The 27,436-nt window shown below is 46.4% G+C and overlaps 2 protein-coding genes across 8 annotated transcripts; one reads left to right on the plus strand and one right to left on the minus strand.

The window, feature by feature from the left end:
• Positions 1–3: 3 nt before the first annotated feature.
• Positions 4–3,039, plus strand: Hpr1 (THO complex 1-like protein Hpr1). Its single transcript, XM_043426930.1, has 9 exons — positions 4–97; positions 176–241; positions 380–1,084; positions 1,203–1,429; positions 1,512–1,820; positions 1,895–2,044; positions 2,133–2,280; positions 2,445–2,681; positions 2,851–3,039. The coding sequence occupies exons 1-9, from the start codon at positions 62–64 to the stop codon at positions 3,004–3,006; spliced, it is 2,034 nt and encodes a 677-aa protein (XP_043282865.1). The 5' UTR covers positions 4–61; the 3' UTR covers positions 3,007–3,039.
• On the minus strand, positions 3,023–27,291 carry Mp (Multiplexin). Of its 7 annotated transcripts, none has more exons than XM_043426919.1 (22): positions 26,858–27,291; positions 23,998–24,074; positions 19,565–19,830; positions 18,971–19,246; positions 12,117–12,188; positions 11,019–11,096; positions 10,044–10,131; positions 9,721–9,839; positions 9,416–9,589; positions 9,093–9,290; positions 8,662–8,691; positions 7,918–8,290; positions 7,444–7,811; positions 7,119–7,223; positions 6,670–6,922; positions 6,170–6,238; positions 5,929–6,038; positions 5,753–5,845; positions 5,230–5,352; positions 5,063–5,077; positions 4,642–4,952; positions 3,023–4,127 (listed from the first exon to the last, which is right to left on the minus strand). In XM_043426919.1, the coding sequence occupies exons 1-22, from the start codon at positions 26,866–26,868 to the stop codon at positions 3,815–3,817; spliced, it is 3,522 nt and encodes a 1,173-aa protein (XP_043282854.1). In that variant the 5' UTR covers positions 26,869–27,291; the 3' UTR covers positions 3,023–3,814. The 7 variants fall into 7 exon arrangements, with proteins under 7 accessions (XP_043282854.1, XP_043282853.1, XP_043282859.1 ...); XM_043426918.1 differs by having other exon boundaries at positions 23,998–24,080; positions 26,858–27,290; XM_043426924.1 differs by lacking the exon at positions 11,019–11,096 and having other exon boundaries at positions 23,998–24,080; positions 26,858–27,290.
• Positions 27,292–27,436: the final 145 nt, after the last annotated feature.

The raw sequence follows: 27,436 nt of genomic DNA on the forward strand, positions 1-27,436 counted from the left end.
CCGCGCCGGTCACTAGGTCGCAGCACCAATTTGCGCGGGAAGAGACTCACGTGCAGCGCGCATGCGCCGTGCGCCCATAAGCAAAACAAAAATGTCGGTCAGTGCTCAGTCGATGTGTTGATCTTTAATTTTATAATTTTTAATTAATAACTAAATATTCTGCCTCGATAAACAGTCCATCCGACCAGAAATCGGTCTATTTACCATGGCGTTGTTCGAGAATTTAAGGAAACAATACAGCGTAAGTATTCAATCGCAGAAGTATTCGTCAATTCCGTTTAATTTTGGGGTTAACTTACCGGCGATCAAGGCAATTCGATCCAGCAGCATCATAATTGTGCCAAATAGTCAGAATATCACAAATTTTGTAATTCCTCAGGAATATCTCAAAGAATGTTTTACCGGTGACGCCTCGGACGTAACAAAGTTCCAAAAAAAATGTTCACAAATCAGCAATGCAGGAGAATTGGAGAAAAAAGCAGCTGTTGATCAGGCCCTGCGCGATCATTTGCTGACAATAATACGGGATGATAAAACTGGCAGAGTTCAAGATCCTGAGCCATACATTAAATTTTCCATCGAAATGTGCCGCAAGGATTTGGCAACGGCGAGTATGCCAGTAATGTTGCTAAGCGACATATTTGCAGCAATGACTCTGGATAGATGCGAACTACTCTTTGCTTTCGTCGAAAGCAACGTCACTGTATGGAAAGAAGACATTTTTTTCAGTTCATGCAAAAACAATTTACTCCGTATGTGCAACGACCTTCTCAGACGCTTGTCACGTTCCCAAAGAACAGTATTCTGTGGAAGAATTCTTCTTTTCCTTGCCAAGTTCTTCCCATTCTCAGAACGTTCCGGGTTGAATATTGTCAGTGAATTCAATCTGGAAAACCGCACAGAATTTGGCAATGATGAATCACAGGATGAGGATCTCCTCAATGAAAGCAATCGTGAACAGCAAGCGCTTGAAAATAAAATACTCATTGACTATAATTTATATAGAAAGTTTTGGGCCTTGCAAGACTTTTTTAGAAATCCTAATCAGTGTTATAACAAAGTTCACTGGAAAGTCTTCTCTGCGGTGAGTAAATTTCCACTATGGCCAAAAACGTGCTTTCGCACATTATCTGATAAGGAATCGATCGTAGAATTCCACAAAGCAAGACACCTGAATGATTTTTTAATTTCATTTTCTTCAGCATGCGAGCAATGTTTTGGCTGCCTTCTCGTCTTTCAAGTTAGAGGATCAGCGAGGATGTACTCTGTCGCCGGATGCAACTCGCAAAGAAACTCACTACTTTGCCAAATATCTTACCAATCAAAAGCTGCTTGAGCTCCAACTTTCAGACTCAAATTTCCGTCGTTACGTGTTATTACAATTCCTCATAATATTCCAGTACTTGAATAGTACTGTCAAGTTCAAAGCGTGAGTATTACGAGTCCTCCATATCGAATATTGTCCTTGAAAAATTGTGAAACAATTGTATTTGGAAATTTTTATTTTGTAGCGAAAGTCATGAGCTCAAACCTGATCAAATTGATTGGGTGAAGTCAACGACGAGCCAAGTTTATGCTCTTTTGGAAGAGACGCCGCCCGACGGACCAAGCTTTTCGGAAAGTGTAAGAAATATTCTGAGGAGGGAGGAACACTGGAACGCCTGGAAAAACGAAGGTTGTCCAGCGTTCAAAAGACCAGTATCAGAAATTAGTGCTTCTGGAGATACCAGCGAAGAACCACGAAGAACAAAGAGGCCCCGTCGAAGACTGGGAGACGTGATCAAAGACGCTGAGAGCGTCGGTAAATTCTACATGGGAAAGTGAGTGTTCATTCAACAAATCTCCAATTTTGTTGCTGTATCTAAAAATTTTTTTTTGTTTCTCATGAATTTAGCCCTGAACTAACAAAATTGTGGAATCTTTGCCCAAACAATCTCGAAGCCTGCAAATCCAAGGATCGAGATTTCCTTCCATCTTTGGAAACTTATTTCGAAGAAGCCATAGAACAATTAGATCCATCAGCGATGGTGGACGACGAATATAAGTACGCAAGTTTTTATTATGCATATTTACAAACCCGTTTTTATTCTCTTCTTTTGTTCAAATATTAAAGATGCGTTGAACTTGTCTAGAAAAGTGAACGACGGTAACTTTGGCTGGAGAGCTTTGAGATTGCTAGCGAGGCGGAGCCCGCACTTTTTCGTTCACGGAAATTATCCTATAAACAAACTTCCCGAGTATCTCGAAACGATGATAAAAAAAATTGCGAAAGACAGACCAGTAAGTAACGCTGACAGATTTTTCGATATGTTGAAACACGAACACCATTTTCCGGACGTTCGGAGAGGAAATCCGAAACAAATAAATCGGTGTTTTCTGATTTTACAAACAAAAGAGAATTTATAAGAATTATAAGGCTGTACTTTGCACGGTTGACTTTGCAGCAAGCTCATTCCGACGCCAAAATTGAAACCGAAGAAACCCCACCGCCAGAATCAAACGACCAAGAATTCAACGAAGATGTGTTGAAACAAGAAGCCGAACAGGTCGATTCCGAAAATGCTGAGAGTAAAGTTGGTAAACTTAACCACGTGACCCCGGATATGATAGCTCGATTATCCGAGGTCCTTAAAGACGATTGGCAAAAATTGGCACCGAAACTTGGTTACACACCGGAAGAGGTACTCAAAGAATATCATTTAATCATAATTTTTCTGCCATTATCTGAAATTCCTAATACCGTTGTTCACAAGTCCATTATAATTGGCGTCACTGAAAATTTGGCTATTCGAGATCCACGATGAGAATTTGAATTGAGCAGTACTCTAAAATGCATCTTTATTATTTCAGATTATATTTTTCGAAGGAAAACCAACGCCGTACGAGCAGTGTAAAAACGCGTTGGAAATTTGGGCGGAAGAGGATGAGGACGCGTCGGTAGAGAATTTGATGTATATTCTCGAAGGTCTGAACTTGACCGAGGCTCTTGCGATACTCAAGTCGTAAATAAAAATAAATCGGATTATTATCGGCAAAGTACGTTCAGTGTATGTCAATATTTGATACATGTCGATTCGATCAACGATTATATATCGATCTGTCCGATGATCAAGAGGAACACGAGGAAGTATTGAAATTTGGATGATTGAAATGCAAAAAATAGGTATTTTCAACATTTTTTCTCTTTTATTCGATCTTTGGATCTTCAAATAAGACTGTAAAAGGTCTATTGATCCGATCTTTAACGGTGTCTAAAAAAAGTTGATTGCATTTCAACATTGCAAATTACAACACCGTTAGATTCCCTTTTGTGTTTTCTTTTTTCTTTTTTTTCTTTACATATTTCTCAGCTTCGAGTCCATGAGAAAATTAACAAAAAGTTCGACTAGCTCCTAGCTACAGACAGAATGCGTTGACTTAACATTTGGAACGACGAAAATGGTGTCATTGATTGATCCTATTATTTCTCAGAGTAGTACGATAAACATTTGATTCGTTTCTTGTTTGGGAATTAGTGAGCATATTGTACAGTGACTGAGATGAAATTCGCTGAATGAAGCGAGATTTATATTCGATATGAGACAAACGCACAGTCAGTCTTTTTCAATAGAACATTGAACAATTATAGCAGCTCCGGTGCAGTTACACGTGCATTTTTTTCGGTTTTTCTTATTATTTTCATTTATCGTTTAGCGACGACGACGGTGACAACGAGGATTATGACTATTATTAACAAACATCTTAATTATTATTAAAATTTAGTGTGCGACAATAATTTATGACTGGGTTGAAAAAATCGATCCATCCCGATCGATCAGTGTGCCATTAATTTGTCGAGATGTCTCACGTAATCGTCCTCCGTCAATTCACGACTTTCGTCCATCTCCTCCTCCTCCTCCTGCTCCGACAAACTTCTACGCTTTCGGGACGTCTCGCTCGTCACTTCGATACACAACAAAGCAAATTTCTTGTCGCACGAATAACGAACTTGCTCGAGAAGTCGACCACCCGTCAACGGCGAGGCTAGACCGTAACGATCGGAACCACCACTGTGCCAGGCATCACAGTACGTGTCCATTGCACGGTCTCCCAACTTGTGCGAACCGTGCCATACTATTTTGTCAGGCCTGTTGATCGAAACGTCCTTTTATTCATTTTATTCATCTCAATTCAGTTGAAATGTTGAAACATTGAAAAAAACTCATTTAAAATTCTACTCCAATCATTTTGCGATGCAAAATACACGATTGTGATTTTCGAGATCACTATTTTTCCATTCCCATTATTTTTCCTTATGATCGTTGTTGGGATAAACATTCTCAAGTCTCAACGATCGAAAAATATTTTTTACGCTTCGTTTTACGAAGCCTCGTCATGAAAACACGTTTCTCATCGATGCTTCCTGCCTCGATTCACAGAGAATTTTTTTTGAAGGAAAAACCCTTTAAAATTTCTTCTGGAATCGTTGAAGTGTGAAAATTTTTCAATATTTTGTTCGTTACGTGAGAACATTGTCCGGAAACTTTTCATGAATATCTCGATTGACAGAGCAATTTCTTGGTTTCGATATAATGAAAAAACTTTTCTTTTCTATAACCGATGTTCGAGATACCGAATGAAAAGAGGGATTTTTGGACTCACCATCCGAAATCCGTGAGGATATTTTTCCCATTGAAACTGTAGATCCTTGGATTTTGGGAAAAATAAGCACCGCTGCCATCGAACATATCTTTCCAAGAGTTGAAGAGAACGTCACCCTTGATGTTGACTATTGGCAGATCTCTGTCACTGAGGCGAACTATACTATCGACGTTTTGAACTCTCGAACTCAGAAAAGCTCTGAAAGTTCCTCGAAGACCGGCCCGCTGGGCTTGTCGATAACAGGCGTAGTCCGCTCCTCGTACACCGTGAGTATCTCCAGTCGATGGTTCGTTCAGAGCAGCCATTCTCAGCTGTCGATATGCAATTTTTAATTTAAAAATTTGTTTTTTTTTTTAGTTTCCTCATTTCTGTTATCTTGTTATTGAGGATATTATTTTAGAGTATAATACTTGAAAATTACCATCTTCGGATACCACTGCCGTAATCGCATCGACGATTCAGCCGGGTTAATGCATTTTCACACAAATTAACATCAAATTCAATGAATTATTAAGATAAAAAATTTTAAAATTTATTCGACGATTTCTTTCTACCAAAGATCCAGTTATTGGGAGAAGCACCACTCACCCCTGTGCCTTCAGCCTTCATCGGTATCTGATTGATCAAATTCGAAGCCTCGAAGGGAGGGTTCGGGGCTGGCCGAACTGTCGTCGGTGGTGTTGGTGTCGTTATGGGCAAAAGTGATCCAAGCTGCAGACAATAATTCAATTAAGCCTGATGCCACGCTGATCGCCGAAGAGTAGGAAAAATGGGCTCGATCGATCAGTGAGAGGGGAAAAACGCGATTGAACTCTTCGTGTGCACAAAATTCTGTTTTATATTCTCATAAGTATTCAGTGACTCGTGGAGTAAACAACGCGGAGAGCCTCGTCGATATCAAGCGGTTGATAACGTCATGGGAGTTGAGGATCGTTTCGTGTTGAATTAATCGTGGACGCTACAATTGCACGGAGTATTTTGCCCGAATGAACGGCGCTGCTCCAATACTTTTGGAAGGTTTCTCCACATTCGTATGATCGAATTTCAATAATTGGAGAAGAGAGAGGGGACGCGAAAAGCAATGAAAAATTGGATTTTTCGTAATACAAACCGCGATATATTGCCATCCATTGTTGACTCGAACGAGCAAAGCTTCCTCGTCTATGATATAAGCGAGCGTACCAACCGGACTGACGCTTGACATCTGAATGAAAATTGCAATTTAAGTGACTTTCGGTTACACCGAATTTAAGGTATTTTCGTGTGAAATGAACATTTTTCACGCACTTTGGTCATCGCTTCAGTGTTCTGGAAAGTAACAGCACCGGGTACAATTCGCGTTGAAGCCTCTGTAATAGCCCTGGAGCCTGAGACCCCAGAAGCTCCTCCACCACTCCCTGTTCGAACAACCAAAATCCTTGCTAATTATGAAACTCCTTTGTTCAACTTCGCACTAAGTTTACACTCGACTCGAAGACGCATCGAATTTCGTTCGTTGAACACAGTAAACACCAATGTAAGAGCTTACCCAAATGTTCCTTCAACTCTTTCAATTGTTTCAATTCTTGAAGTGCTTTGAGTTCACTTATTCTTGCTCCTTGCAGCATTTTGTGCGTGTTATACGTTTCCCGTTAATTTACGAATTGCAAATATTTACATGTTTGTGGTTACAGTTTTCATATGCTTACGAACACGTCGAAATGTCACGGGACTTTTGATTTTTTTATAACGAATTAACGACGAAAAATCGTCTCGATCGAACGACCTTTGCAACGTCGTACCAATCGATTTCACAACTTTGGAAATATCCAAGAAAAAAAAAGCAGAGCTTTTTACAAATTTCGTAAAATTTATTTGACAGATTTGTGTGAAAATTGTGATCGCTGACAATCACAAAAGGCAACTCGAGCCCGCCGCAATCGAAACGTCAAGAATCATGCTTTCAAGCAATTTCGTTCAAAAATTTCGACGGTGACGTAACCATATTGGTGAATGAAGTTTCTGGACAAGCTTCACGCGTCGACTTACCCTGTCTCGAGGCGTAATAATCTCGATCTTCGAATATGCGACTTCTCCCGATTCCCGGATCGCCAGGTTGAATGAGCGAGATTCCAGGGGAGCCGGGATTACCGGGAGGTCCGGGTGGCCCCGGAACCGGTACGTAATTACCTTGAGACGGTAAACCCGGCGGTCCCGGAGGACCGGGAGGTCCTCGCTGTCCGTCCCTACCGGGTGGTCCCGGAATCCCAGGGAAACCGTCCGAACCTTTTTCTCCTTTAATCTGTGCAAACGAACGGCGTCGATTCGCGGTTCAAGCCAAGTCGCACACGCCATGCAATTTATTGGAAAATTTTTTCCAACTTTATTCAATAATTGAAAAAATGGGCTGTGCATGCACGAGGCGAAATCAATGTGAAAATTGGTAAAAATAAAGAAAAACTTTGAAATTGATTTTGAAAAAATTCCTCAAAACTTACCCCCAAACCTGAGCCCATCGAGCTTGTGTCACAAGGCTCGCCCTTTTCACCCTTCAATCCTATGGGCCCCAGAGTTCCGGGTATACCAGGGATTCCTTGGGGACCCTGTTCGTATGCCAAATAAAAATGATACTTTACCTTCAAATTGAAGGAATTATTGAATTTTCATCAATTCCAAATTGCTCGATCACTTTTGACATTTAGAAATTTTGTAATGCACTGAAAGTGGGAATTTTGGAGTAACGCGTCGACAAGAGATTCGTTCAGTGGCGAAAGTTTCGAGATTTGATGCTCAGAAGAATAATTCAATATCGATAAATCCAACCTTCCAGCCGGGTGGTCCAGGCTTTCCATCGATGCCAGGTGGTCCCATCGGTCCGGTTTGTCCGGGACGTCCGCGTCTGCCCCTCTTGCCCTCGGTTCCCTTCTCGCCCTTGATAGCGATGTAATCGCCGGATCCAGCGAAAACGGTTTCGCCCGCAGGGCCCCGTTCGCCTCGGTCTCCCTTGTGACCCTTGTCTCCCGGGATCCCGTCTCTGCCTGGTTCGCCTTTGTTCCCGAGGGGACCTTGAACGCCGTTTATGCCAGGGACGCCCGGGTTGCCGAATTCGCCTCTCTCGCCTTTTTCGCCCTTCGGGCCCACGTCGCCCTTGTAACCGAGGTCGCCCTTGTCGCCCTTCGCTCCGAAGATGCCTGGCGAACGATCGAACAAACGCGGAGAAAGGAGAAAGTAATTTCAAGGTGACAAAGACCCGAATCGATCTTCCGGAGAACACGCGATCAGCTGTTTTTTTCATACCTTTGCGGAAGGCTCCAGCATCCGGGGAAAAATTAGCGTCGCCGCCTCCCGGACCCGGGGGTCCCGGAGGCCCCGCTGGTCCCGGTTTCCCCTCCGGGCCGGCGTCACCCTTGGAACCCTTTTCAGCCGGCCGGCCATTTTCCCCGGGCGAGCCCGCGATTCCCGCAATTCCCGGAACTCCAGGCTCGCCCTTGAAGCCCTGATTTCCACGCGGACCGTCCTTGCCGTGATCGCCCTTTGATCCTTTCCCACCCAACTCACCCTTTTGACCTTTATCACCTGGAATTCCCGGCTCACCCTTTGAGCCCACGCTCCCGCTCGTTCCGGGCTCTCCCTTCTGCCCCGGTAATCCTGGCCTCATTGTAATTCCATCCTGATTTCAATATACAAAGGAATATTGTACATTCCCTGCTTACTTAGATATTTGAGCTTAACGCGAAGAACCGTTTCGAAGCTCAGCCCTTTCGAATTCTCGCCAATAACTCTCTTCTCTCTTACCAATTTTAGAGCTTTCTTTCACGAAGCCTAGACACTGAAACCAAAGTTTGCGAGAAAACTCGGCGAAAAGTTCGATCTAATTTGCAGAGACGAAGAACGTTGAAAAAAAAACTTGGCATTACTACGAAAGACAAGAATTTTCGTCTCGTCGGTAAACCACACTAATTTCATGAAAGTGATGAAGCTCCGTAAAAGCTCGAGAAACAGACTCGCTCATTCGTTTATCTTTTGTTCCGATTTACTCACCCTCGAAATACCCCGCGGCGTCCAACTCGGCTGCGTTCGAATTTATGAATTTATTTGTCGTCGCATTGTGATCGAGGAAAAAGCAATAACGTTCCGAGCTTTCGAATTCAGAGGAAAAGGGATTTTGTCCTGAACGAATGTCTCTCGAGCTCGTGTCACTTTCGTTCTTCATTAATGTATTGAAGCAGGAGGTAAAAAAGCATTTTTAATTAAATTTACACGAGCGCTATTTGTCCAAAACAAGCAGCTTTTTCTCCATGAGCAAATAAGAAAATGTTCGTTCTCGAGAGAATTCTGAAGTCGCAAATTCATATCGTTTACAGAAGACACGAGAAATGAGTTTCCAGGCAAGTTGTCAACTTTAATTTGTTTGTTGAAGGAGGAAAAAGAATTAGAAGCTTTGCATCGCAACGAAATAATTCTGGACTCACATCGTGAACAGAAAATTCGCCTTTGCCAGGAGGTCCGGGCGGTCCTTGGGCGCCTTTTTCACCGGGAATCCCGTCCCTTCCTGGAGCGCCTTTCTGACCTTGAGCGCCTTCGAGTCCCGGCGAGCCGACTTTGCCTTGATCGCCTTTTTCCCCTGGAGGTCCCGGTCCCCCGCGTTCGCCAGGTGCTCCAGCCGCTCCCTGAAGCCAACGAGTACAAAATCGTTCAGGAGAATCCTTCGTTGATCGAGAAGTCGAGAAACTTCAATATTTTTCATGAAAAATCGAATTTTTCGGGCTTCCAGGGGACGGTGACGCTCCCTTACCGTCAATCCCATCTGGCCCTGCTTGCCCTCTTTCCCTGGCAAGCCCGGCTCTCCCTTCGGCCCTTGAATCATTTTCGGCATTGTGAAACTCGCCAGTAGATCAGTCGCGTTGCACGAGCATGCTCCAGGCTCCCCCTTCGGGCCAACTCTAATTGGTTCCTCGCCATTTCCGTTCTGCGTTCCAAAACGAGTTTGTCTTTTAACCGAAGCGGTTTAAAAAATTTCTCTCGCGTGATCTTAACGAGCGTTTATCTTTTTTCGTTTCGTTATATATTTAGCTACGCGAGAAATCAATTTTCGCGTACCCGATGAGGTTCGACCGGATCGTACACGGTTGAACCCGGTGGTCCCGGTGGTCCAGGTGGTCCCGGTGGTCCGCGAACACTTTCCCCCTTATCTCCTTTATCGCCTTTCGGTCCTTTCGCTTTTACAAACACATGGAAGTGCGCGTTCGTATCAACAACGCTCCTCGCTCTTAGCGCCACTTTTTATCTTCATATTTAAAAGTCTCTCAAACTTGTGCCGATACGTTGAGTATTAATTTTGTAAATATCAAGATCATTTTTCTAGTTTTTTTCTCTCCATTGTTTTCTAATATTTCCATCAACTTTTATGGCAAAATACTCACCGACGGTATTCGGAGGCGGTGGTGTGATGAGCGGGGGTGGATTAGCATCGTCGTCCTTATCCAATTCGTCGTTATCCTCTTGGCCGAACTGCTCAACAATATCGAACATGAAAACCGCTATATTTGGGTTCCTCCAACGGGGAGGAGGGGTGATGGGCGAATATGCAAAGTATGTACAAGGTTTGTTCTCCGTGGGGTTGAACATCGAGTGTCGAAGAGGGGGATCGGAGCAAAGGGTCAAAAGTCAGAGGGTCAAAGAGAGAACACGCTGGTTAAAGAACACGTGTTTGCTGCCAGCACATTGATTTCTGTAGGAATAATAAAAGGATCGACACATTTCCTACGGGGATATTAAAAAATAAGGAACATACGCGAATAGCCGGTTGGACGTTCGCTCCAATCACACGAGGTTAATTGCTCCGGGTGAAAAAGTGCGTGTATTAATGCTACAGTAAGCAGTCTCGACGAACGAAAAAAGTATGAAACAATAAATAATGAAGATGAGAGAGACGTTTGCGATCGCAGGAAAACGTAATTGCACGATGAGAAATTCGTTTGTTCGAGCTCTGAAAAAATTCATTAAGAAATCAGTGGCTTTGAGGCCCAGCGTATGTGAACTCTTCCTTTTTTTTCATCAGTTTCGCATCCCGTTTTGAAATCCGTTTCGCTGGAAAGCAGCAACGGAAATCCGGCGTTCGTTCAACAATTCGTCAATAACTTTTTCATCGCGTGACAAAACATCGGAATTTCCATCAGATCAAACTTTTAGCTGGCGATGTATGAAAAATGTCGTTGAAAAAAGAAACAAAAAAAAAGAAGCGACGACGAACAGAAGCCGTCCGGGATGCACGGCTCCGCGCGCGAGCCCCATCCGTGTCACGTTTTTATAAAGCATTCCTCTCTTTATTTCGTTTTAATTGATGTTTTTGACATATCGAGAAAGTATTAAATCCCAGGACGGAAGAGCTTTTCTACCTGGTCAAAGTCAATGTATCCTGAAGCAGCGTCGAGTGTCGTGGTCTCGTCACCCGAGCCAAACTCTATTGGGAAGAACTGAAAGTAAACGCAGTACTGCAAAAAATTGTATGACCATTTTGCGAAGCGTCTAAAATACGTGTCGGTTTAAAGGAGACTCGCGTTTCCTGCGTCACGGAGGAAAGCCACGGAACGTTTTCGCGCGAGGCGGCCCCGCATAATGCGGATCGTCCGGTTAAATGCTTCGTCGACTTACGCTCCGACTTCGGGTTAAATTCTCGCGAATTATCGAGCTTCGCAGACCCGAGTATCCTCGGCGGACGAAAATAAGTGTAATTTTTACATCGAGGGGAAAAAGGGCACGCACACACAAAGCCCCCGAATGTGTGTGCACACAAACGGGAAATTTGGATCGAAAAATTGTCGGGTGGCGGTACGCTCTCGCGAAAGGTCGTGCGATTCTTACCTTCTAGCACCTTTTCTTAAGGCTAATTATACGAAGGAGCATCTTCTCCGGAGCCGGAGCGCGGTGGTGCGAAGCGGAGCTTATTTAAATTACGAAATCAGCGCACGTGCGACTCTTTATAGCCGTACTATACTGTACCATTATACCATTAAGGAGAAGAGGGCTCCAATCTTCGTACTCCTGCGAGAGTGTGCTCGACTCCTATATTTTCCTCGTTCCTTCTCATATTGCTCTATTTTATTCTTTTAAAGTAACGCGCGGGGCATCCCCGCTCCCTGCTTTCTCGAGCTTATTTTCCAATTTGATGATCACGATGCGCGCATAAATCGTGGCGAGGAGAGTCTAGCTAATGGGAGGATGCGAAAATAGAGTGATGGAAATTCGTAATTGCGTGTGCGGATGCATTTTCATAAATCCGTGGCGCTCTATCGGCCAACTATTTTTATCCTTTTTTCATAACTTATCCAACGAGAACCTGAGCGAAACCGCGCGCACTTTATTCTCAATAGAAATATTTCAAGCTGAAAAAAGCAACGTTAATAGGTACGCCTCGCCTCCCCCGGGCGCTTCGAGCACACTCCGGGAAACGACTCTCTCGAGCACACGTAATTCGTAAGTTTTACGCAACTCACCTCGAAATCGGTCGTGCATCTGACAAGATCCTGCGGATGTCCCGGATAGAGTTTCAACGATTGAACGAGACCCTTCAAAGAAACAAGTAGCATTTAATGAAATTTCAGCTCGATCGAGACGGGATTAGGAAGAACGCTGATTTCAAAGGCCCCCGGTGTCTGGCTGCTGTGCTGCGTGCTACAAACCTTTCGCGCGACTATCCATTATCTCTCTGTTTCGTGCAGTGTGCTTGCGGCGAATTATTCATTAATTCATCGCGATATCGGCCCGAGAGTTTTCATCTGAATATTTCATTTCTTCACTAATAAAATTAAAAGTTCGATAGAGTCCGATGATAATCAAGGATTTCACATCAGTGCCCCTCGATTCCCACGTTAATACAAATTTATTCCTCCGGAAGCGCAGGAATAATCATCGCGGACAAGCTCCGCGATGAAGGAATTTAGCCGCGTTGGCGAGCCTCCGCCGCATCGGGAATTCCAGCACCGGGGAGCTCCAACGCATTCGATAATTCAATTTGAATAAAGAAAATATCTCCCCATCAGATTTCTCCCCGACGAAAAATAACCTGCTCAGACTTGTGGGGGTGCATTAAAAAATATATATTTCTTTCTCGATCCGTCGCGCATTTGTCTCCGGCTACAACAATGAATAGACGTCCTACCGGTGCAATAAATATCCGGCTCCTCGCTTATCTTCCATTTGCCCGAACGAGTTTACACATACAAACTAGTTCGATGCGCACGAGCATTATTTATTATATTTATTTCACGTACGTATTACAACGGGGCGGAGGATAAGGCGAGTATTTATGGCAGTTTCATTCTCGATTTTCGTAACGAACTTATAATTGCTCGTATCAACGCGCGCGTTCTTTCCCACGAAAACCTCGCCGCGAAAGGAGCTGCGAGTTTTCTTCAGCGAAGATCTAGGCTCACGGGCTAGAGCGAAATGGAGCAATTTTTCTCCATATCCCGAGTGTACATCGGGTCGCATATTTCATCGAGTAAAAGAATGCCGCGCGCTCGCTCGCGCGCGCGCGCGCGCGGAGATTTGTGAACTCGTGAAAAGCCCACGTATCGGTCGGGCTCCGCGTGAGCTCGTGCATGTCCGCGCTACACGAGAGCTCTCCGCGGCGCGGAGGAAAGGAGACGAGATGACGAGGCATCTCTTGGCACATTCGCGTGCATCAACATTTGACTCGTGAATCAACGGCTCGTCACGAGATCCGACAAGTTAGTGACAGCCAGTTATACCGCTTAACGAGTATGCACCTGGGGAACACCGACGGCTGTCTACGCCCCGATCTATATCTGTGTTTATATCCCGATCCTATGCACGCGCGTGTAATGCACAACGGCGAATCAAAGGCCTCTCTGCTCCCAGCCCCGAAATCCGACAAACTCCGCGGTAGCCTGTTATCGAGCCCGCACGCCCGCACCCTCCGGTCGAACCCCCGTTCAAATAATATCAAACAAAGTTTGCCCTCTTTCCCATAGACACGGGGCGTATTCTGCTGCATCTTAATTAGCACGAAGGAATGTCTTCTTCCAAGTTTTCTGTGGTATATCGGCTGCTCCCAAAAGCCTCGGTAAAGTGTGCTACGGGGCAGGGCCAAAAATGCCTGAAAAACGTGCAACTTCGAGCCTGCAGATGAGCTTGTATCGATTGCGTTTGTGGCAGTTGTCAAACGAGGCTATTCGTCGCTTGGCTCCCCAATCGCGGCAACGGCGGTTAGAAACAATTCGATTTTTCTCGTCGAATGGAATCCCCTCGGCGACGGCCCCGCGCACTCCGATGTGAATTAATTTTGCTAAATAACGGAATAGTCGTAGTGGAATAAGGCGATTCGAAGCGACGATTTCGCGCGACCCAGTTAACCGGGGGTGCAACAGCCTGGGCGCCACGAAATATTTACAACTCTGGCATAATTGAGCATTGTGAAGAGATTTCGAAGATAAGGGGAGCGCTCAGCATTCGGTACGCAAAACGGATAATCGAGCGTTCTGCCAGGTCACTTTCCTCCCCTCTCCATGCGAAAGCCATCAATAATCGAGCGAGTGAAGCCAAAGTTTTCACTGATATTCGAGAGACCGGACCGACGCTGAAAACGGCCCGATTGGAGTGAGCCACTAACGACGCTCTTGATTATAATTTCGATGGGGCTTTCTCATCAGGCGTTTGAGCCAATTTGCGAGTAAAAATATCGGCAAATACATATCTATAAGAAATTCTCTAGTAAAAAAGGGAAGGCGTATAACGAGAGTGAGAAAATTGTCAAAGACGAGCAGGTTATTTATCCGGAGAAGGGATCATCTTCGCGGGCGTTGAGTTAGCTCCGAAAAGAGCAGCAGCGCTGCAGCTCGGTTGATTATGACTCAAAATATAAACGAGAAAAAATGTATCGTTGATTGAAAAACTGGGGATAATATTCGAAAGGAATTTTTCATGTTCGTTCATATAAAACAGCAAGAAAAATGGAAAAGCGAGTCGGTTGAGTGACGAAGTTGGCGCGTGAGCAGTGCGCGCACGTATTAATTCGGAACAAAATTATCCTGTGGACGAAAGTCAGTGAGTTGAATTATTCGGAGGTACGCTAATGCGTTTTCCGATGTGAGAATATAATAGAGTCAAATGTTCGGGAAGAAGAGTAATCGCGAGGGACATTCTTCGCAATGGAAAAGCAGTGCGGAGAATTGTCATACGGTTCTAGATATTAATACAAGCGTAGGCATATACAGGTAAATACGTGTGCGCAGGAACGTGCATTTGCACCACGGGGACAGCTTTGACTCGTCCACTTGACGCTTTCGCGCTCGCATACACTTATTTCTCCGTTTTTTTCTTTCTTTCCCATTCGCTCTCACTCTCCGCCTCCAACTTTCTCTCTCTCTCTCTGTTATAATGACGTCCGAGTCCTGCGAGCTTCCTCCTCCATTATAATAATGGAGCTCTGGGGCTCGCCCGACGTGCCGGACAGTGAGAAAAGCTCGCATAGATAATTCGATTCGTCGCTCTTCTAAAACTAGTTCTCCGCGCGAGGCTTGTCTCTCGTTTCTGTCTCTCGTTCTTGCACGCGGCATCGTTCCCAATGGGATTCTATCGGCAGCCGCGCTCTCTTGTATCCTGGTAACCTCTTTCAACCCTCCCCGGCTCCCTCTCGATCTCCGTGCACTACTGTTCCTACGTAGGGGACTCGTAGCCGAGAAACCTTACTCCGTGATTCAACTCTGTGTATAACTCGGTAGTACACATCCTGCGGAGCACCGAGAGGGAGAGAGAGAATAGCACGAAATATGTGGAGTGCTGCCGAGCGACGCGATATGCGACTGGGTCGAAGCGAGACACGCTCCCGTACAAAGCGTGCACCGGAGACCCATTCAGACTTGGTCACATTTACCGTACACTCAGATGAGAACCGTGGACCATTCCTACCTCGACTTTTATTCTCCTCCCATAGCCTGTTTGTACTTTGCCTCCGTCGCGAGGGGAGGCCGCTCTCTCTCGCTCGGGCTTCCTCTTGTCTCGTTGACAGCCCCGACTCCCTGCTCCCGGCACCACACTAACCCGCTCGCTTGCACTCGCTTCTCTCTATCTATGAACGTATTCCTTGACGCGTATAACCTTCGTATTCGCGCCACTCTCATTGTGTTACATGTCCAACGATACGAGAATTCCCTTCTCCCTTACCTGGATACATAACTGGCGTGACACGCTGGCGCATCCACGGGCCGCGATTCAATCGGTTTGTTCATCTGAGCATGCACCATATAAATACGACAACGAGAAAGCTTTACGCCTCTGTTTGCTTATACGAGGCGAATTGTAATGCTCACAATCGCCTCTAATTCACGCATGGAAATCCGCGCATTCATGGCTCCGTGGTTCTCGTTCACCTTCTGTCAAAATTGATCGACAACGCGCGATCGATTTTCTGTCGCTCGTAAACAACGTGCAGCCACGCGTTGTCCTACTTTTTTGTAAATTCAGCATTGCGCATTTTTGCACGATTGCTCATTCGACATTCTTCTTTCGGAATAACAAGGTCGCGATGATATTAATCTTTTTTATTATTAATGGGACTCGAATGAGAAAAAAATGCTTCGAGAATATTTTATTTTTCGTACTTTTCAAGCTCGAAACCTTTTGAAAGGGAGGAAACTCGGAGGTCCGAAAAATCATGAGAAAGTTTGAATTCCTCGGACGAAAACTCGCTCGTTGAGACACTTTTGTTTTTTTACTGTAGCGAGGAAGTTTCAATGCAGCGTCCACGCGGGGCGATGACTCGCCACCGGGACACAAAGAGAATTTCATTTCGAGAATTGAATTTTTCTTTACTCACGTGCTTCGTAGCCGTATATCCCGTGAATTGTCGGAGTTTACTGCTAATCGTCTTCGGAATAGGGGCATTCGGGTCCGACTCGTTGTGCCCTCTATCCCGCCATAACCCAATGAATCCCGTTATAACAAGTGCGATCAAGCTGGCAACGATAATAAGAAGGGCGATCGTAACTATTTTGTTCCTCGGGGAAATAACCATAGCCATTTTCACGTCGCCCTTATTTATTCGCCCTTATTGCTGCATCCTCTTTGCCCTTTCTTCTCATCGCTCCTCGCCCCGGGCGCCGAACGTTCTGCGACTTTTGAAATCCTTTGATACCGGAGACCTCGCGAGTTCATCATTCACGGGTACATCGATCCAAAGTCCTCGAGTGTATTTCCAGTGAACTCGGGGTCTCTCAGGCCCCTGGGACGGTCCCGATGCTCCGACATTTCTCGTTGCGGTTCCTCAAAGAAATCATCCGACTTTCTCCCCTTAAAATCCTTTGAAAATCCCGGCGGAAGCTCCCCGCCGAAGACGACTTTCTCTGGTTTCCCCGAGCGAGCGCAGACTCACTTATCCATCGGGAAAGTTTCTCCTCGAAAAACCCGAGGGCAGGAACGAAGTCGCCTAAACACTCTTGTAACGCGAAAGGATCCTCGCGACCGCGGCGAACTCGCGATCCCCAAGAAACTGCGGAGGACTCGATCGCCGAGAATCCCGCATCACGAGAACCAACGTGAGGAATGATTTTTTGAGAGATTCGCGGGTCCGAAGCTGGCACCTCGCGGACGCTGATGGAACTAAACGGAGCGCCGGAAAAACAGAGAGCCCCACTTGAGGTGAGACGCGCAATCACCCCAGGCGCTACGACTGCCACTACCACCAGAGTCTCGTGTCCCAATGCCTCTACTATTTTGCTTCCACGCTTGCTCCTGGCTGATAGTGGGAGACGATATGGACAGAGGGAGAGAGAGAGCCTCCTCTCCCCTGCTGCTCTCCTTTTCCTTTTCTCTCGCTCCCACTTTTCCTTGCCCGCGACTCCCGGTACTGTCAAAGGTAAATAAATAGACAGAACGAATAGCCCTGCACTGATTCCAGCCGACCCGCCGCCGGGGTACGTATCGACCATCGGGATCAACTCCGCCGAGGGAGATTGATAGCGGTCTACAAAACGGATAGTTGCACTGCCCGCGATCCACGGAAGAACTCATCTATATAAAGAATGTTCCAAAGCTGCGAATTTTTCTCCCTCCCGGCCCTGCTGCCGCACACTTTTTAACATGCGAGCATATTTTCCTCCATATTTATGCGAATACAGTGCGAGCCTCTGCGTTTTCGTTTATGGCTCGAAGCCAGCCTGCTAACTTGTTTTCTCCTGCTTCTCATTTCCGACAAGTGCGCGGGAGCACGACTGGCAACTTCACCGGTTGTCGGGATTCACTCAATTAATGCTCCCTTGACGCTTTATCGAACGTCCCAAACTTCGTCGGCTGTAACTCGCACGAGCCGCCTCCTTCGTATTTTATTCAACGCAACTGCGACGAGTGATCGACCAAACTGTTTTTCCAGCAGATTTCATTTAGAGCATTTTCAGAAATGAGAAGATTCACTTCCACGCGACCGATCCAAACCGACCGTTTCAATCGTCGGCCTCGCACTTTTTCCACTTTTTTTCCAACTGCTCGCGCACTAATTAATTTTTTTCGTCAATCATTCCGTTGGCTAGTTTTACGTTTTTAGTTGCTTCCGATCCCGATCCGTTGCGCCGGATCTTTATCGAATTTCGGTGTGGATCAAACCTTTGAATGACGACCGGAGCTTTGCCTCTTACCGGCGAATCGATAGAAACCCGTTCCGTTTGTCACCGCGATAAATACGTAGAATTTGGTAGTCGTTGCTCGGTAAAAATGCGAGTTTCGTCGTGCCCCCGGCGGATAATATCTCATTGGAGCAGCAAAGCGCGATATTTTTTAGCTGCGATGATGGAGATATTAATCCAACGGTGAAATAGGTAAGATGAGCTTATGGAAGTAGGGAAAGGAGAGCGAAAAATAAAGCGAGTAAGAAAAGGGGCGAATGGAGGGGGCAGGTATAAATCGGGCTTTTCTCGGGCGCCTTTATCAGCTAATACTACGAGAGTTGTCGCGAGCTTGGGCCGCGATGCTGAACCCCGTTAACGATAAATCCCCCCCGAGAGATTTCCTCCGGCGCTATCCGCTCGGAAAAACTTGGCCGAATCGCAAATCCAGCTTTTTCCAAAATTAAAGGATCCTCTAAATTTCTAAACCTCTCGAATTCGATGTTTGAACGAGGAAAGAAAAGGGAGACTTTTACAATTTACCCCCAAGAGGTTTTTCCCCTCCGGCGTGTATAGAAAATCCAGCAGCTTTTTCGAAAATGAAACCGACTCCGGAGAACTCTTGCACCGATTCCAAAGCCTGTACGCGCCGAAATTGAGCACGTTTTCATATCACTTAGCCAGACACCGTCGCACATTTCTCCCATTATTTAGAGAGTTGCTTAACTTACGTCGTACTTTTCCTGTATGTGTGGACCAGCCTGAGCAATGTAGAGGGTACTGGCCGTGTCGAAGACCAGCTCCTGCGGTATCCTCGTTACTTTGTGTCTCGCCATCTCATGGCAATTTAAGTAAAGTATAACCTCGTTCGTCGAGACCCTCATCACTATTTTCGACCACTTTTTTGACAACTTTGGCACCGTGAATTTGGCGATTTCTTCGGAGTGAGTGTGCTCGTCCGAGTTCGTGTAGACGAGCGATATGTTTTGGTTCGAAGCCGGTCCATCCTTGGGGTCAAGCTTATACTCGTTTATCACATTTCACGAGACTTTTCCTAGTCGCTATATTTATAAATTTTTCGCGCCTATCGCTCGACGCATCTTTGCCCTCGAGACTGCGCTCGGTTAGGGAGACCCGAGCGTGGAATTAACTGATAAACTATGAAAAGGGAGTCGATAAGGTGAGAAAATTTTATGCACAAACTGAAAATTACGATTCCGGGTCGCCCAGACCCCGCGCAGTGCAAAAGGGCGCCGATGAGCCCGCACCGAGCTTCGCTCTCCGTTGTTGTAAGCTCTCTAGAAAGGAAGTTTTAATGTACTCACGGAAATCCGTATGCCCAGCTGAACAACCGTCTCGAAGGGGTTCAAAACGGCGAAAAGGTAACTCGTTCTCACTGACATCGGTTTAAATGTAGCGACGAGATCAAATTCCGCTGGCAATTTTTCCGGCAGATATAGACGATACGGCTGCTTGACTTCGGAACCTGGCCGGAATCCAAACACGGGAAAGCCATCGAGACCATCGTCGAAATACTGGTTCTTGTTTTCAGCGGTGGCCATCGCAGCTTGTAGGAGATCGTGCACTATTTCTGCGTTCCGTACAAAATCGAGGGTTTAATGGGACCGAAAGAAAAAGTAGTCAAAGTCAAGGGTGGATGGAGGGCGATCGCAAATTTTTTATGAGGCGAATGAAAATGTAGGAAAGCCCAGCAGCGATCCCCGGTTCGCAAAAGCGGCAGCACGCGCGGAGCAGCTGAATACGAAATCTGTAAAATTTTATGCATCACAAACTTTTCAATTTGCAGCATACAAATTGAAATTCCTCAGTACACATTCACCTGAAAATATTGACATTAAAAAACTTGCTGGTCGCTTCTTCCGATGCCGTTGGAACTTGAAAAACTCTCAGAGCAGTTTGAACGCAAATAAAAAGATCGAGAGAGCGAGTAGAAAATTATACGCGGCCAGGTAAATAAGACGGGGGAGGGGGAGGTGAAAATTCATAATTGGCAAGTAATAAATACTGGTGGAGCGATGTGTTTGTTTCTCTTCGACCTACATTCGGTAGGATAAGTCACGAGAACACACTACCGAGCGGGAACAAAACATTTTCCAAATGGTCGGATATGAAAATGCGAAATAAATCAAGCGAAAGGCTTTTCAAGCGTGCTGGCATAACAAACGGGGGTAGAAAGTTTTGAAAAATTTGTTCGTTGCGGGAAGAAAGAAAAGTGGGTGGATTGATGGAGCGAACCTGACATAATACATATACATACGAACGAGGCTATACGAGCCTGCGTGTAGGATCGTGTGAAAAAAGTTTTTCCTTAAGCAAAATATCGCGAGGTTTGGGGCCAATGGACCTCTGGCAGAGGGGGAGGAGAAAAACAGGAGGTGAAGAAGAGGTGCGAGAGTAGTGCGGAGTGAGAGATGAGTCCTTCTGGTGACAGATAGCTCGAGGGCAAATAGAGGGAGAGCAAGGGCCTATCCGGAGTGTGTCGTGTGTCTCTATGCGGGGGTGTGCGAACCCAGAGAAAGAGGCGGAGAAAATCGAGGTGGTTAGCGGAAGGAAAAGAAAGATGGGGAGAGGAGAGGAGGAGAAGGGGACGAGTAGGTACAGTGGCGTATTGTTTATTAGCAGACGCCTGGAGGAAAAAGTCTGAGTGGATGTCCTCGACATGACCCACGCGTGTCCTACTATACATATTGCATCTTCGCCTTCCCGCTCACTCTTTCTCCTTCTCATTCATAGCTGGAGGCATGCGGAGCACACACATTTATGGGACTTGAAGTTATGCGACGTAGACAAGACGAAGGAGAATGAAAAAAAGTGTAAAGGAGCGTTGCCCGAGTTTGAGGAGGAGCAGTGATCGGTCTGGACTTTTTCCATTCCAGTCAAATAAGCCTTGTAAAAATAGCGAGCCGCGGGGGGGGGGGGGGGGGGGAGCGAGTATCTTTCACAATTTCATGCAAATTCGCATGACCGAGTCCGAGGAAGCAATTCCGTGTCTCGGTAGCGGACGCGAAGCATGAGAAAATGCTTCACAATTACGTGGAATCTCTGCCCCTCGTGAGCCGAGGCTGCGTTAACGCGCCGTTGTTTTATTCTCGAAATAATTAGGTTCTAACGCGCGCCGACAAGTATCGTTAATAAATCGCGTCCCTTTTTACGCTCATTAGCGGCAACGAAGGCCCGAAAAATCGATAAAACGTAACAGAGCCCTCGGTCGAATGCGCGGAGACTTTATTAGGGCGACGCGGGGCGCGGGAGCCCAGTAAATCTTCAGCAATATTCCTCCTCCAACTTATTCTTCTTATTTCCGAATGAAAACAAATTCTTCGAAAATCTTTTATTCCCCTTGCCCCCTCCCCCTGCCCCTGCCCCAGAGCGTCTTCCTCGCTCTCTTCCGTTATTTCATCCTTTATTTTTCTCACGGAATCGCATCCATTCCAGTTGGCGTGCGATACGCCGTTCGTCGTCGGATCGTTCATTCATTCATTCATTCGCGCTCGCTGAGCTGTTCGGGTGTATCATGCAGCGAGGGTGGCGCGCGATGTTGAAAACGGTGTTATTTTCGTCCTCATGCCACTCGCGCGCCCACCTTCCTCTCTCTCTCTCTCTCTCTCTCTCCGCACAGATCCCATATCTATGTACAGATATAGATATTAAAGGCGTAATATAGGAATATGCAGAGCGAGAGCCGGAGCAGCAGTAGCAGCAAGCAGGATTCATCCACCGTGCACTGGGGAGGATGGAGGTGGTAGTTTCTCTGTAGAGAGAGAGTATGCAGGAGCAGCATCACCTCGACTCGGATGGGCGGGTCTACCGAGGCGTGAAGCAATTCGGGCAAATTAAACGAGAGTCCGCATGCCCCGAGCGTATACAACTGCGAGGGAGACGATCCTCTGTACCAATTTCGCCCAGCATCATCTCTCCCCCCCGTTCGTCCCCCTCCTGGCGGCCTCTCTTTCTCATCCCCCTTTCATCCGTATCCAATATAATATATTAATATTATACTTGCGCGAGCGGAGGACGAGGAGGGCGCGCAACAAAACATCTCGCTCCGGCTTTAATTGCATCGCCGGCTCTCCAGCTATCGGATCTTTTCTCGATATTAGATATCGCCTATTCTTCCGTTACATATCTTGCGAATTCAACAATAATCATCCTCGTAATAATGATATAATATTTACGGCAAGGATTTCCGAGGATAGGGAAAGCCTCGAGAGCGGGAGTTTACATTTACCACCGGATGCAAAAGCTTCCGGCATAATAGCGTTCTCAACTCTCTTGACGGTGCACCCCCACCGCGTGTGTATACGTATATTCGTCCGGTTGCATTAACAACGAGTATACATATTTCAATACCTCAAACGTCAGCCTCCTCGACCCCCTCCTCTCGCATTATTTCGTCTCGCAATCTTACTCTCGATGCCTCCCTATCTTTTTACCCCCCTCTCTCTCTCTCTCTAGTAATATGCCGCGGCGTAGTATTTACTGTATTTTTCGTTCGTATATAGCAAAGCACGAAAGTAGAGAACGGGAATTTCATATAAAATATTCTCTGTTCCGGAATATGCGCGAACGCCGCGCGCTATGACGTCCACACATTTTTGTGCGTCAGCTCCTCTTATCCTTCGAATTTGTTGTTTCTTCTTTGAGTTATAAACCCTGAAAATTTCATCAAAGGGAGATTCCTCCGCTGGTTTCACCGGAGACAGAAAAAAACCTGTTTTCTCTACTGAATATGTGAAAGCTGCTGTTACGTGAACCGCTCGCGCCTGCCGCTCGCGCGACGACTCACTCCGTCACCTATGACATTAGCCAGAAACCGATTTTAACTGAAGACCGGAGAGTTCTCCACCCGGTTGTGCGGACCGGCTAATTTTTGTTACGAGTTTCGCTCGAGCGGAACTCATTTCAGCAGCGCTCGTCGCGATCCAAACGTTTTTCTGTGCCGCTCAATTTCTGCGAACCCGAGTCCGGATTGCGAGTTTCCAATTAGCTTGTCCGAACGTCCTGTTAAGGTGTGCAGCCGAGCAAAAGCTGCGAAATCGATGGGGTCCGATGCCCCTGAAAGCTGAACTTTCCCAGCGATTTTATTAGCTGGCTCGTTACGATCGAATCCCGCCAAACTTGAGTTTTACGAGGGACTCTTTTCACCGAGCTGCTTCGCGCTACCGGGCGCGCTTCGCGATCGAGATATATCCGCGCTAAAAGCCCCAAGATTAAATAAGATAAGACGGGGAAAGCGGCCCTTCGCAGCCGTCCGTTGGACGCGAATCGCTGAGAAAAGTGGCAACTCTGCGAATATACCTGTAGGAATACGCTTCTATGCGGAGAGTTACGCGAAGATGATTCGCAAGCGCCCTGCAAGAGGGATGAGAAAACAAGTGTAACGTTGCTTTTACGGTAACTGGGAGTGTCAGCGTTCCCCAAGGATTCGTGAGCAGGGGATGAAAGAAAGAAATAAAGGAGAGGAGGAGGAGGGGAGCCAGAGACAAGACAAAGGGGGAAAACGTGAGTGTAATATATCTCACGGAGCACGACAGTCGCACTCGAGATCGGTTTTCTCAAGCGGCCGGGTGTGTGTACACGGACCGAAATCCTTATTCAAACGTTACGATTATCTTCACCCATACAGGGCTATTCCGCAGTAGAAAAGGAGAGGTGAAAAGGGAGCGAAGAATTTGCGAGTCTTCTAGTACAGTCCCGGAGGAGTTATATATTTAAGGAGATCTTCATTCGCTCTTACCCTTTTTCTCGCCGAAGAAATCCCCTCGAACGAGCGTCGCGCTCGGCAGGATCGTCCAGCAGATTAGAAACGCTATTCTGAAACTTGACAACAAGAATCTTTGTATTAATAAAACGCTCGTACGCGATGACGCGACATCGAGATTGGCGTTATTCTTTATTGTATTGTAATCGAAATGGGAGGGAAACGCGTATGACTCGTTCGCTGTGAACTTGACGCGCTGCCCGTTCCCCGTAATCGGGTCAAGGACTCGGACGACGACGTGGCGATATACGCCCAGCAGCTAGCGCGTATGTCATCCAGTTTGACGCGATCTATAAATTGCTCTGAGCAACGTCGTGGAATTCGTTATCGTTATTCTCCTTCCTTCGATCATTGTTATACGCGTTTGCTTCGAAACTTGCCAGGGCTTTTCTCGTTCTCATTTATCCAGCACACCGAAAGGCGCGCAGCCGCTTTTTACCGGTGTTACCGATGGCAATTTCGCGTTTTCTCCGAGCCTCGGATCTTTCGATGTAACAGAAAAACGTGCGAGGGAGAGCGAGATCGAAGCGAAAGGATTAGGTGCCGGGCAGGGTGGCAGTTTGGGTGGACGCTGTACGAACAGGGGCCGGGGCACGGGCGCGGCCGCGACTGCGGATCAGAGTCGGTGACCTCAGCTCCTGTTATACCTTCCTCTAAGGCCAGTTTACGCATCCCCGCCGCCTGGACGAGTATATCGCACAGCGAAATCCGGCGACAAGGACCAATAAGTCCGGCCGTCATTCGACTCACGTACATTTCTCGATGTTTTATAAATAAGTGACGTTTATAGTGTGCCACGCGCGCCGGCCCGAATCCGTAACGCCTGAAAAGAGACTCGACGTCACCGCTCCAACCTCTCGCGCGACAAACTCATGCGTACTAAACGTCCGATCGTTGCTTTGGTAGAGAGAGCACGTTGTAACGAGCGTGGCGTTATTCGAAGCGAATTTTTCCTTCGATTTCCGAGTCGAAGCTGCTTTTTAGGCGATTTTTAACGATTATGAAACGGTGAGCAGCGTCAGGATTGGCCGTTGAATCGAAACTGCTGTTCGAACGATATTCGTGGAAGCGAATGCGCGATGATGTTTATTCATTTTTGTATTGCCGGACTGCGCGATATTTATTTTCGTGCACACGCTGCCCTCGATCTTTGTTGTTCTTCGCGGTCCCTTTTTTCAAAGCTCGTCGAAAACAGAAATCGGGATTAAAAAAATAGGGAAATATGGAAAGTAGTTTCGCGTCGGGTTTCTCAATAATGCAAACTTCGCGATGCCGTTGAAAGTTTAAACGCGAGGTGCAAGTTCGCACGGTTGCGCCCGAATTTTCAGTTTTCTTCAGCCACGCGTGCTGTCTCCCCGTGCACCGAAATTTCGTCCGACGTTTGCTCCGCGTAAAGCGAAGCTTCCGAAAAGCCTGCTCGAGAGGATTTCAGAAATGAATAAGTTCGTGAATAAAAAATAAGCTTTTCGCGCAAGCATGCTGCCTCGGCCTCGGGAGCTCGAGGAACATTCGGAAGGCTCAATATCGAAGCGCCTTCAATAAAAATAACTTTCGAGCTCCAATTCGAGCCTAGAAGAATCTCGAACTCGATGACAGCCGCGCGGAAACGTCTACTTTTTCGTAGACTACCGGAAATTCGATCCGTGCGATCGCACTTATTGAAATACTTCGCTTACACGAGCTTTTCTTCGGCGAATAAAAAACAACGTCGCTGCGCGCTCGACGTTTACTTTCGGGATATTGTCATTCCGTAGGAAGAGTTTGAACAAGTCCGGAAAAAGAGTTGATCAAATTTCTTGGGTAAACTATCGATTCCCAACGTGCGTCTCTCTTTTCCCCTCGCTCTCTCTCTCTCGCCTGGGGAGTAAAATCCTCGGGAATAAGACGTCGATTTTATTTGCCAATGGGAATTGAGTACGTGGAAGTAATTGTACGAATAACACGAGCAAAAAGTTGTCGATTCGTTTGAAATGGAAAAAACAATCATCCGGATTTTTCCCTTTTTCGTTCATTCGTGCGAATGCGTCCAATTCAAAATACTTTCCGCTTCTCCGAGCATGCACCGTTTTTTATTTACAAATCGCTCCGTGATTAAAAAGTCCTTTTTGTTTTCGAAAATACTCAATTTTTCACTTCATCCTGTCGCCATGCGACCGGGGTCATTAAAAACAGAATTTTTCGTTGAAAAATCCTCGTTTTTTGTCTCCCTCGGTGTTCATCCATGCGCGAGCATCCGATTCGAAACCGTATCATCGGTTCTGCAAGGATCGCGTGTGCGTTTTTCATTCGCCTTCGGAGCATATTCCTCGCAAAACAAAAAAGCAGCAGCGAACGTTGGAAAAGGGTGAAAAAGATTTTTCATTCCGTTACGTCGTCATACTGCCAGGGCTTTTATTTCCCGAGCATTTCCGGTTCACCGGAATCCAGCGATGCAGCGTAAAAAGAGTGTTTTATTGTCTTTGAAGAAATGTTTCTTTGCAGAAAAGGTGCGCGCTCGCACGGCCAGGCAATCCGGTGTATCATAAGAGGAGGGAGTACATAAATTCGAGTTTAAGCTGTGAAATCTCAGTACGTTGAATTTACGAGTGGGAGGGGGGACCGAGCAGCGCGTATAAGCGTGCGGCGTCTCGTACCTCTGCGTTTCGTCAGGCGTCCTCCTCTGCGTTTATCATACTTCCCCCTCCCCCCTCGAGCCCGTACTTCCTTCGTTCTTCCAGACGACAATACGAGCACACAGCCACACACACACACACACACACACACACACACACACACGCGCGAACACACGTTAAAAATACAGATATAGAGAATGATCGGAGCGTTTCCGGTTACGTACTTGAGTCGCATGATGAATCATTCCACCGTGATATCTCGTGGTGCTTTACCAAAAAATGTGACAATAGTTGCTCGTCGGGATGAGGAGAGCAGGCGAGTCCGGGCAACTTGTTGGCAAAGCACAGGCTTGAGTGGTCGTGGCTACATGTACGAATGGGTGCGAGGAGCGATACGTCAAATAAAAATATCACACTCGACAGCGAACTTGGTATCCGGTCCGGATAACGTCCTTAAAGATGGAAGCGTTCCTATTGAGAGTTCGAGTATATATAAAAAGTTGGAAAACGAGCGAACTAAGCTATTCTCCCGAGGGATCAAGAGTCGGACCGGAGCCTCTTGGAGCACACACGCGTCCGGCAGCAACGCACGTGGACGAGAGTTGTAACGGACATGAAAAAAGGTCTCCAGCTTCGGCGTTATACGCCGTTTTTTTCCCCACCCGCTCTCTTTCTATTTGCTCTTACCCCACGAGCAAGCTTCCCCCCCTCCTCCGTCGCTGCTCTTGCCCCCCACCCCAACTTCGACTTGTTTTTATTATATCTAAATATTTCGTGCTGCTTCCTTTGACATTTGTCCTAAC

Source organism: Venturia canescens, chromosome 8 (genome assembly GCF_019457755.1).
Source record: "Venturia canescens isolate UGA chromosome 8, ASM1945775v1, whole genome shotgun sequence".
Lineage (NCBI taxonomy): Eukaryota > Metazoa > Arthropoda > Insecta > Hymenoptera > Ichneumonidae > Venturia > Venturia canescens.

Excerpts from the sequence above, each read along its gene's own strand:
- Hpr1 (XM_043426930.1), top strand. The coding sequence starts at position 62 with ATGCGCCGTGCGCCCATAAGCAAAACAAAAATGTCG. Across the intron at positions 98-175 it reads TAAGCAAAACAAAAATGTCG|TCCATCCGACCAGAAATCGG; the intron begins GTCAGTGCTCAG and ends CTCGATAAACAG. Across the intron at positions 1,821-1,894 it reads GGTAAATTCTACATGGGAAA|CCCTGAACTAACAAAATTGT; the intron begins GTGAGTGTTCAT and ends TCATGAATTTAG.
- Mp (XM_043426918.1), bottom strand. Across the intron at positions 7,224-7,443 it reads CTGGACCACCCGGCTGGAAG|GGTCCCCAAGGAATCCCTGG; the intron begins GTTGGATTTATC and ends GCATACGAACAG. Across the intron at positions 5,353-5,752 it reads ATGGATGGCAATATATCGCG|CTTGGATCACTTTTGCCCAT; the intron begins GTTTGTATTACG and ends TATTGTCTGCAG.